General features: G+C 49.5%; 1 protein-coding gene across 1 annotated transcript in view; it reads right to left on the reverse strand.

Moving 5' to 3' along the window:
• Window positions 1–1,547: 1,547 nt before the first annotated feature.
• Window positions 1,548–10,211, reverse strand: part of LOC137300056 (endoplasmic reticulum protein SC65-like) — a 9,732-nt gene continuing 1,068 nt past the window's right edge. The window contains exons 2-7 of the mRNA XM_067969152.1: window positions 9,868–10,017; window positions 9,122–9,293; window positions 6,384–6,512; window positions 6,159–6,304; window positions 3,121–3,204; window positions 1,548–2,071 (exon numbers count right to left, since the gene is read on the reverse strand). Of these exons, the coding sequence (XP_067825253.1) occupies window positions 1,922–2,071; window positions 3,121–3,204; window positions 6,159–6,304; window positions 6,384–6,512; window positions 9,122–9,293; window positions 9,868–10,017 (831 nt within the window). The 3' untranslated portion in view covers window positions 1,548–1,921. The remainder of the gene's footprint in view (window positions 2,072–3,120; window positions 3,205–6,158; window positions 6,305–6,383; window positions 6,513–9,121; window positions 9,294–9,867; window positions 10,018–10,211) is intronic.

The raw sequence follows: 10,211 nt of genomic DNA on the forward strand, positions 1-10,211 counted from the left end.
ATGGGGGAAAAAGGCAGATTTATTGCCAGTCAAGGATTATCCAATCGGGTAATGAAGAGTATTTTCTGTCCAATGTTGTGGGAAGGCGGGGCACTGAGGATGGACGTGTCGGGTGACCAATGGCGGGAACATTAGGGCGGGGCACTGAGGATGGACGTGTCGGGTGTCCAATGGCGGAAGTGTGGGGGCGGGGTGGTTGGAGGTAAGAGGTCATGTGATTAAACCTCCAGCAAATCATCCAACCAGAGTTGGCGACTCTGACCCACCCTGAATGACACACCCACAGGTCTGGCCCTCCAGGGCAGGCATTTTTGAAAGATGTTATTTTATTTCTCTGCAATTTTTTTGATGACTTTCCTAAACAGGCCTTGCTGACGCGGGCGGGCGGGCGGGCGGGCGGGCGGGGGAGGAGGGGAGAGGGGGAGGAGGGAGGGCGGGTTGTGTGCAGTGGGGACTGTTTAAAATCAATCCACAATTAAATTCAATCTGAGACATTTACAGGGAGACAAAAATCACATCCAATCTCAGATGGGGAGGGAGGGCTTGAACCCAGAGAACAAATCTCAAGAACCCCCTTTAATAGAAACGCCTGTAAGCACAGTAAATGTGCCTTAGCCCAGTCCGGGGAAGGACGGCAGGTTTCCTTCCCTAAAGGATATTAGTGAACCAGTTGGGTTTTTATGACAATCTGACAGTTTCATGGTCACTTTTACTAATTCCAGTTTTTATTTACAGATTTTATTTTAAACTGAATTCAATTTCTCAAACTACCATGGTAGGATTTGAACTCCCTGGATTATTAGTCCAGGACTCTGGATTACTAGTTACAGTAACATAGCCACCACACTGCTGTACCCCTTGGTTGACTGTCAGATGTAAGGAATCTTACAACACCAGGTTATAGTCCAACAAATTTATTTTAAAATCACAAGCTTTCGGAGATTATCTCCTTCGTCAGATGACGAAGGAGATAATCTCCGAAAGCTTGTGATTTTAAAATAAATTTGTTGGACTATAACCTGGTGTTGTAAGATTCCTTACATTTGTCCACCCCAGTCCATCACCGGCATCTCCACATCATGACTGTCAGAAGCAGAGGCCATCGATCCAGCCCAAGCTCAGTTCAGAAGGCCGGTAATTGGCCTCAAGCAGTCCAGACTCAGACTGAAGAGCTCCCCTAGGCTTCTGATCCCTGTCATATCTCAGGTTCGTCTCAGAGAGCAGCAGAAACACTCCACCCAACCAAGTACAGACTCAACCGAGCAAAACCAATCCCAACCAGGCTCGGTCACCACTGAGCCCGAATCCCCCAACTGCCCCCAGCGTGGACAGTCTGCAAGACCACAGATCCAGGTACCAAGCTGCTCAGGTAACCTTCACAGAGGAGTATGTGTGATGTGGAATGGCCTTAGTGGAAAGGAATTAAATATAGTTAAAAAAAAATCAATAAGAACGAACTATGGAAAGTGAGGTCAATTGTAGGCGAATATGCGACTCACTGGCTCCAAAATTTAGGACATTAATCTTCGGATACATGACACTTGTGATAGCTCGTGCTCGTTTTACTTCCTTATTCAGTGGAGATTGACCTCGTTTACAGATCGCAGGGGCAGGGGCGGGGGTGGGGGTGGGGGTGGGCGGGGAGGATTTAGACTGTACAATGTACAAGGTACTACTACACCAGTGACTTTTCAAAACATTTTCTTCCAACTCCAGCCCACCTCCTATACTTGCGCTCGCTCTCTCTTTCTCTATCTCTCTCTCTCTCTCTCATCCTATCCCTCCCTACCCAGTGTAAAAGATTGCAAACACGTTAAAACTCGCAAATTTCTCTCTCAACTCATGTTCTTTGGCCACCACTGAACATTGGTAGCCACATGCAGCAGTGACTGAGGTATCAGGCTTATTGTCCAGTCCAAGACTAATTGGACTCTTCGTCCAGATCGCCTTTCTGTTTTGGCTCCTGCCACCAGTCTGCAAGGATCGCCTCCTCGTAATCCCCTTCCCCCTCAAACTCTTCATCTGTTACTGCCGCCTGACTGTCGGAAACCACCTCATCCGATACCTCCATCTGTCAACAACATTGGAAAATGAGAGTCACGGGAGGCTGCCTTTCATCTCCAACTGGCACGGTCAATGCAACAGAACGACAGAGACTCCTCACCCATTCCACCCTCTTTACCTCAACATGAGCAGCGCAAAGCTTGGCTGCAGAAAATGTGGACTATAGTACCGGACAAAATGTGTGTGGGATAAGAACAAGCAAATTTGCATTTATATAGCGCCTGTAACGACCTCAGGATGTCCCAAAGCGCTTTACAGCCAATAAGGTACTTTTGAAGGGTGGTCACTGTTGTAATGTAGGGAAATGTGGCAGCCAATTTGCACAGCGAGATCCCACAAACAGCAATGTGATAAGGACCAGAAAATCTGTTTTAGTGATGTTGGTTGAGGGGTAAATATTAACCCCAGGACACCAGGGAGAACTCCCATTCCCTTCTTCAAAATAGTGGCCGTGGGATCTTTTACGTCCACCCGAGAGGGCAGACGGAGCCTCAGTTTAATGTCTCATCCGAAAGGCAGCACCTCCGACAGTGCACACAGAAAAACACAAAATAATAAACGATTGAAGCATTTCAACAAGCTTCAGTGCTTGGCTTGTATTACCTCGAGTATAGAAGATCTGATCGAGGTGTCTAAAATATTAAAAGGATTCGATAAGATAAATACGGAGAAACTATTTCCTCTGGTGGGGGAATCAAGGACGAGGGGACATAATCTTAAAATTAGAGCCAGGCCGTTCAGGAGTGAAATCAGGAAGCACTTTTCACACAAAGGGGAGTGGAAATCTGGAACTCTGTCCCCCAAAAAGACTGTGGGTGCTGGGGGTCAATTGGAGCTTTCAAGACCGAGATAGATTTTTGTTGGGTATCGAGGGATACGGAGCAAAGGAGGTAAATAGAGTTAAGACACAGATCGTCAGTGATCTAATTGAATAGCAGAGCAGGTGCGAGGGGCTGAATGGCCTCCTCCTGTTCCTCTGTTCCTAGAAAGCGCAGCAAAAACCTTTTAAAAATCTGCCAATTAGGAATGTTTCCACCTTCGACCTGCAAAACTCACCTCGTCATCCGACTGCAGAAAGTTGTCTGCAAATTCCAGCAACTGGCTCTGTAGCTGGGTCTGGTTATAGTAGAGCTGAGCATCCTGAGGACAAGGGAAAAAGGACAAAGCAGTTACAGAAAGGAGTAAAGTATGAGTGACTGACCCCAATATGCTGTTAAAAAAGTATCCGGGTTCCCTGGGCTTTATAAACAGAGGCATAGAGTATAAAAGCAAGGAAGTTACGCTAAACCTTTATAAATGAGGCCTTAGCTGAATTACTGTGTCCAATTCTGGGCACCACACTTTAGGAAGGATGTCAAGGCCTTGGAGAGGGTACAGAGCAGATTTAAGAACATAAGGAATAGGAGCAGGAGGCGGCCATACAGCCCCTCGAGCCTGCTCCGCCATTCAATCAGATCTTGGCTGATCTTCAACCTCAACTCCACTTTCCCGCCCGATCCCCAGATCCCTTGATTCCCTGAGAGTCCAAAAATCTATCGATCTATCGATTTACTAGAATGGTACCAGGGATGAGGGACTTCAGTTATGTGGAGAGACGGGAGAAGCTGGGATTGTTCTCCTGCGAGCAGAGAAGGTTAAGGGGAGATTTAATAGAGGAGTTCAAAATTATTGAGGGGTTTTGATAATTAAGGAGAAACTGTTTCCAGTGGCAGGAGGGTCGGTAACCAGAGGACACAGATTTAAGGTAATTGGCAAAAGAACCAGAGGGGAGATGAGGAGAATTTTTTCTTTTTACGCAGCGAGTTGTTCTGATCTGGAATGCGCTGCCTGAAAGGGCGGTGGAAGCAGATTCAATAATAACTTTCAAAAGGGAATTGGATAAATACTTGAAAAGGAAAAATTTGCAGAGCTATGGGGAAAGAGCAGGGGAGTGGGACTAATGGGATAGCTCTTTCAAAGAGCCGGCACAGGCATGATGGGCAGAATGGCCTCCTTCTGTGCTGTATGATCCTATGAACTTCTTCAACTTCTCTCTCCTCTCCTAACTCTTGGGAGCTGCCATCCCACCGTGGTCAAGTGACCAATCACACATGAGCCTAGACAGTGTAAGTTGGGGGAATATTTGACCCTGGAGGCATCACAGCCGGAGAGCCACTCACGCACTTTCCCAGGGGTCACTGGATAGGGATCAGGAGCAGGAACCCCGGCTGAATCACCTCCCTCCCTGAACCCCGTGATACTGAGGACAATCGCAGCCCCCCTTCCCCTTCCCCCTCCCCCAACTGTTGCCCCAGGTGTGAAGAGCACAGACCCAAAAGGGGGGGGGGGGGGGGGGGGGAAAGATATGGGGTGGAACCAAGGCACCTTCCTGTTCAGTGCAGTTCAATCACTCACTAAAATCAACCCGTCCAATGAGTTTCCTTCTTTGTAACAGCGAGAAGTTCTTAGTAAGTTCATTCTCAAGAGATTTAGAAATTCGTTTAAAACTCAAACAAACTGGAGAATTATTCAGCTATGAAACGATAACCAGGGATGCGAGTGATGTCCACTGAACGATATGCTAAAGGCTCCCACCTGCGCTGTGCTGAGCTGAGCTGGGGTTTTAAGCTCAGCATCTGCTGGGCTACAGGGTCAGGGAGGGGAAGCTGCAGGTCACACTCTGTATGGGGCTGTCTCCTTGGGCCCCCTGTTCAAAACTGGACAGGTGCAGACTGCACACACAAGGACACACTGTACAGCACAGAAACAGGCCATTCGGCCCAACTGGTCTATGTCGGCGTTTATGCTCCACACGAGCCTCCTCCCTCCCTACATGTGTGAAATGGTTCAGCGTTTAAATCCAGAATTTTATTGCCTGCTCTCCAATCACCGAATCGATCAGGTAACTTGCCCCTTCGCTTGATCATTAAACGACTGGCGTGGGGACATCAGATGATGACAGAAATGTGCCTGGAGATGATGCCTTTCATGGTAGAATAGCCCACGGACACTCATTGTCTGGACTCAAGTGAGGAATTGCCAGATTGGAGAGACAGTGCCTTCAGGAGAAGAGGGCACAAAATCAGGGGCGCTTTTCACAATGGGCAGGATGTCATGTAATAACTTACCTGATATCACGGGGTCTCCCAGTGGAAACCCCGGTATAAAATGATCTCTCAATCAATTCACTACTCAAAGCTCCAGCTCCCTCTGGTGCTGCCTCAGTGAATGAACATCACAGAACAAAAGACAGGTACTGAGACAATTTTAAAAAGTCACAACTGAGTGACTGTTCCACCAAATCCAACAGAAAATGTCAGGCTTATTAAATCTGTGTGTTTAGGAGCCCCTGCAGTTTTAAAGACAAAGTTGCATTTATATAGCACCTTATCACAGATCCGACACGTCCCAAAGCACTGCACTCATCACTGACGGCAAGCTGGTCTCTTCATGGTGTTTGATGTGGGCCAGGGATAACTCCAAACAACGGAATCAAGGGATATGGGGATAGGGCAGGAAAATGGAGTTGAGGTTGAAGATCAGCCATGATCTGATTGAATGGGGGAGCAGGCTCGAGGGGCCGAATGGCCTACTCCTGCTCCTATTTCTTACGTTCTTAAACAGTATTTTTGGATCTTTGTTAGCCATGGCTCAGTGTTACCCAGTGATGTTGGTTGAGGGATAAATATTGGCCAGGACACTGGGGAGAACTCCTCTGCTCTTCTTTGAAACAGTGCCATGGGATCTTTTACGTCCACCCGAGGGCAGACGGGGCTTTGGTTTAATGTCTCATCCAAAAGGTGGTACCTCCAGCAGTGCAGCACTCCCTCAGTACTGCACTGGGAGTGTCAGCCTGGATTATGTGCTTAAGTCTCTGGAGTGGGACTTGAACCCACAACCTTCTGACTCAGAGGGGAGAGTGTTACCCACTGAGCCAAGCTGACGCTGACACTGACACTAACCAGCAGTATAACAAGGAGCATGTCAGTTTTGTCCCCCATTAAGGACGCAGCTTCTCCTGGGTGGAGCGGTCACGTCTCCTTGAAGCGGGGGCTCCATGGAATGACGTGAAGTACAAGAACGGAGCAGGGAGCTGAGAGAAACTTCATACTCACAGCACGAGGTTGGAAATCATCTTCCTGCAGGCCCCATTGCTCCCGGTAAAATCGATAATACACAAGGTTCTGCTGCATGATTTCATCTTGTGGGTCAAAGAGCTTGTAGGTGGCTACACAGGACACTGCATTCCTAATGTCGTTCACTGCGAAACAAGACAAGAGTTATTTGTCTGTGTGCGTGCTGCTCCGTGGCTGTCTGTGTCCGTAAACAGGTATACTCACGTTTGTAGTACGCGAACTGCAGGTAATGGTACATGGTTGCAACAAACTTCTCCACAAAGAACCCCCCGACATTGGGGGTTAGATTCTGGTCACAATTCACTTTGCATTTCAGTGTTTCCACGTAGTGTTCTGTGAACAGAGAGAGAATCACAGGAATCACAGACTGCAGGAAACTCCTCAGTGCAGCTCGGGAAAGAATCTCAGGCCCAGGAGGGACAGATTCAAGATCAGGAACATAAAATATACAGAGGTCAACATGTGGAACAAGTACAGGAAGGAACCAGGTTACATCCCTGGTGATTGTTAGAGATACCTCACGATAAAGGGGATAACTGGATGGGCAGGTGAGATGGAGTGATGATATCCAGTACACAATATGTTACTCTACATATTACTGTGTGTTACTCCACATTACCACATGTTACTATGTTACATATTACTGTGTGTTACTTTGTTATTCTGCATTATTACATTACTTCACAGGTTACTCTGTTACTACACTACATATGTTACTCTACTTATTACTCTGTTACTCTACATTACCATGTTGCTGCATTACATTACACATTGCTGTGTGTTACTATGTTACTCTACATTATTCCACGTTACTCTGTTACTACACTACTCTACATACGTTGCTCCATGTTATTGCATTACTCTGACACCAGTGTCGGGGACATTAGTGGGAATCATCACTAACCCAGTCTAACCCCATTTCAGTCCAAACTCTCCCGGTGCCACACCAACCAGATCACCGAGTATCCGGCACGGTCGTGGTTGGCAACGACTGTCAGCGGCTTCTCCGGAATTCCTGCTCCAGGATACCAGGGGATACGGAGCAAAAGGTACAGCTGTTATGATACAGATCAGCCATGATCTGATTGAATGGTGGGACAGGCTCAAGGGGCTGAATGGCCTCCTGCTGTTCCTACGGTCGTGATCATTTATTCAGAAACCAGAAATGTAAAGACTGGAAGAGTTTGTCCACCATCCTGTGCAGTTACAGGTCCGGCTGGTAACCTCGTGGCAAGGCACTGTGTTTGGTTATAAAAAAAATTCCCATTCATCTCCCCCTGGCCCCCCCCCCGGCCTCCCACTTCTCTCAAAGACACAGACTCATGCTGGGATTCAGACAGTTCATCCAATGTCCATTCCTCGAGACACCATCACTATTTGGTGCTATCACCAAGACATGTGACTCAATACCAGCAGAGGATGCACTTAATCCCCACCTGCCCAGTTCCCTCCCCTCAGCCCGGTCACCCCCTCCTCCACCCGCCTGGTCTCCCTGCCCCACCCCCCCCCAGCCTGATCACTCCCTCCCCCCTCAGCCCGGTCACCCCCTCCTCCACCCACCTGGTCTCCCTCCCCCCTCAGCCCAGTCACCCCCTCCTGCACCCACCTGGTCTCCCCCCCCCCCCCCCCCCCCCGCAACCTGGTGACCCCCTCCTCCGTCCACCCGGGCCTACCCGGTCTAACTCCCTCCCACTGCCCGCCCGGTCTCCCTCTCTCCCACTCTCCCCTCCTCCCTCCCCTCAGCCCGGTCACCCCCTCCATCACCTGCCTGTTCTCCCTCACCCCCCAACCTGGTCACTCCCACCCCCCGGTCACCCCCTCCTCCGTCCACCCGGTCGCCACCCCCCCCCCCCACCCCACCCCCACCACCGGGCCTACCCGGTCTAACTCCCTCCCGCTGCCTGCCCGCCCAGTCTCCCTCCCCTCCCCTCCGATGTTGTTACTATCCGGGTCAGCGACAACCTCTCGGAGCTGGGCTTTCACTCACTGCCTGATTCACGTAGGCCTGAAGATACAGTTTCCACTTTAATGGCAACCGCCCTCTGACACTTTAGGGTTGCCAACTCTCCTGGATTGCCCTGGAGTCTCCAGGAATTGAAGATTATTCTCCAGGACGCTGCTGCGAGCAAAACCCGGGAGAAAAATCACAGGGGGAGATAAAAAACTGAGTGTTTTCTTCATTTCCTTTGAACACTTTTATTTATTAGTTATAAAAATATTAGAGACGGCAAAGGCAGCTATTTGACTGGGTGGAGCAGTTGGAGGTAAGAGATCATGCAATGAAACCTCCAGGGATACGTCCTACCAGAGCTGGTATCCCTACGACACCAGGATTAAAAGAGCATACGTGATCGAGTGGGAAATGCACAGATCCCCCAGTTTTTAACCAAAGCAAACCCAGAATATAAATGGGGCAGGTCTGGCTCGAAACAGGATCCAGAACAGTTAATAAACCACTTGCACTCAAAGTGTCTAAAAGGAACCAAACAATGAGGTAATAAAGAGACCAGCAGACACTGGAGCCAAGCAAGTTTAAAGGATTTGATAGGGTCGATAGAGAGAAACTATTTCCCTCTGGTGGGGAGAGTCCAGAACAAGGGGGCATAACCTTAAAATTAGAGCCAGGCTTTTTCAGGGGTGATGTCAGGAAGCACTTCTTCACACAAAGGGGAGTGGAAATCTGGAACTCTCTCCCCCAAAAAGCTGTTGAGGCTGGGGGGTCAATTGAAAATTTCAAAACTGAGATTGATAGATTTTTGTTGGGGATTAAGGGTTACGGAACCAAGGCGAGTAAATAGAGTTAAGATACAGATCAGCCGTGATCTAATTGAATGGCGGAACAGGCTCAAGGGGCTGAATGGCCTCCTCCTGTTCCTTTGTTCATTAGACTGTCGGGTAAGGTGGTGCTTCAGATATTGATCCTTCTGTGAGACGCGACTCACCGGCCACTGCAGGGTAAAAGTCCTTGAAATCTGTGACGTCACATGATTCTTCACAGCCACTGATACATTCCTGATACACCTTGTAGTACTCGGGAAGTGCGTGCTCCATGTCGGTGATACTGCTGCGGAAATTCCCGCTGTTATAGGCCTTCACGGCCTTCAGGAACAGCGTCTGTCGGGAGTTAAAGAATAACACGGGTCAGGATGCACTTTCCCGTTTCTCCTTCCCTCCTACTCTTCCCCCGCACACTCCAGGTCTCCCCACCTCCTCACACGTCATCGGCTGCTCGGGAGAGCGGGAAGGTAACCTGCACCCAAACGTCCTACTGGGACGCGGCAGCCCGGGGGGCGGGGGGGTGTCGGGATCGGGCGAGCGCTGGGGCACAGCATCCTGGGAGGGGAGTACTGAGGTACAGCAACCGAGGATCGCGTGGGGAGGGGAAGGGGGAATACTGGGGCACAGCATCCTGGGAGGGGAGTACTGAGGTACAGCAACCGAGGATCGCATGGGGAGGGGAAGGGGGAATACTGGGGCACAGCATTCCCGGAGGGGAGTAGGGATCAGGGATGGTACTGGGAAACAGCAGCCCAGAAGAGAGCCCAGGATGGGAGGAGTGCTGAGGCACAGCAGCTCAGGTGGGGAGTTAACCTCTGTCGGGGTCTCTGCTGATCCGAATGCTCTCTCTCTCTCTCTGCCTGCGCCCGTTTAGGACTTGAGCCGTTATTTCTAACCTCGCGCGTCTTACCTCGTGCTCCCGAGCTTCTACATCAACAAGGTAAGTCTCAATGTCAGGAATGGTTTTATAATAAGTCATCTTCTTCTGCATTGCAGCATCCTTGGGATTCTTCTGCAGGAAGGTGTGGGCAGCAGCGATGGATTTCTCCAGGTTATTAATCTGAGGACAAAAAGCACGAGTCAGAGAGAGAGAGAGAGAGAAAGAAAGAGAGAGAGAGAGAGAGAAAGAGAGATCCAAGGCCCAGACACTGGAGCAGACAGGAGCCACAACTTAAGATCAAGCAGCACCCAGGATAGAATATGTACCATGTTGATGCTTGTACTAAATATTGGGCCAGGACACTGGGGAGAACA

This window comes from Heptranchias perlo, chromosome 30, assembly GCF_035084215.1.
Source record: "Heptranchias perlo isolate sHepPer1 chromosome 30, sHepPer1.hap1, whole genome shotgun sequence".
Lineage (NCBI taxonomy): Eukaryota > Metazoa > Chordata > Chondrichthyes > Hexanchiformes > Hexanchidae > Heptranchias > Heptranchias perlo.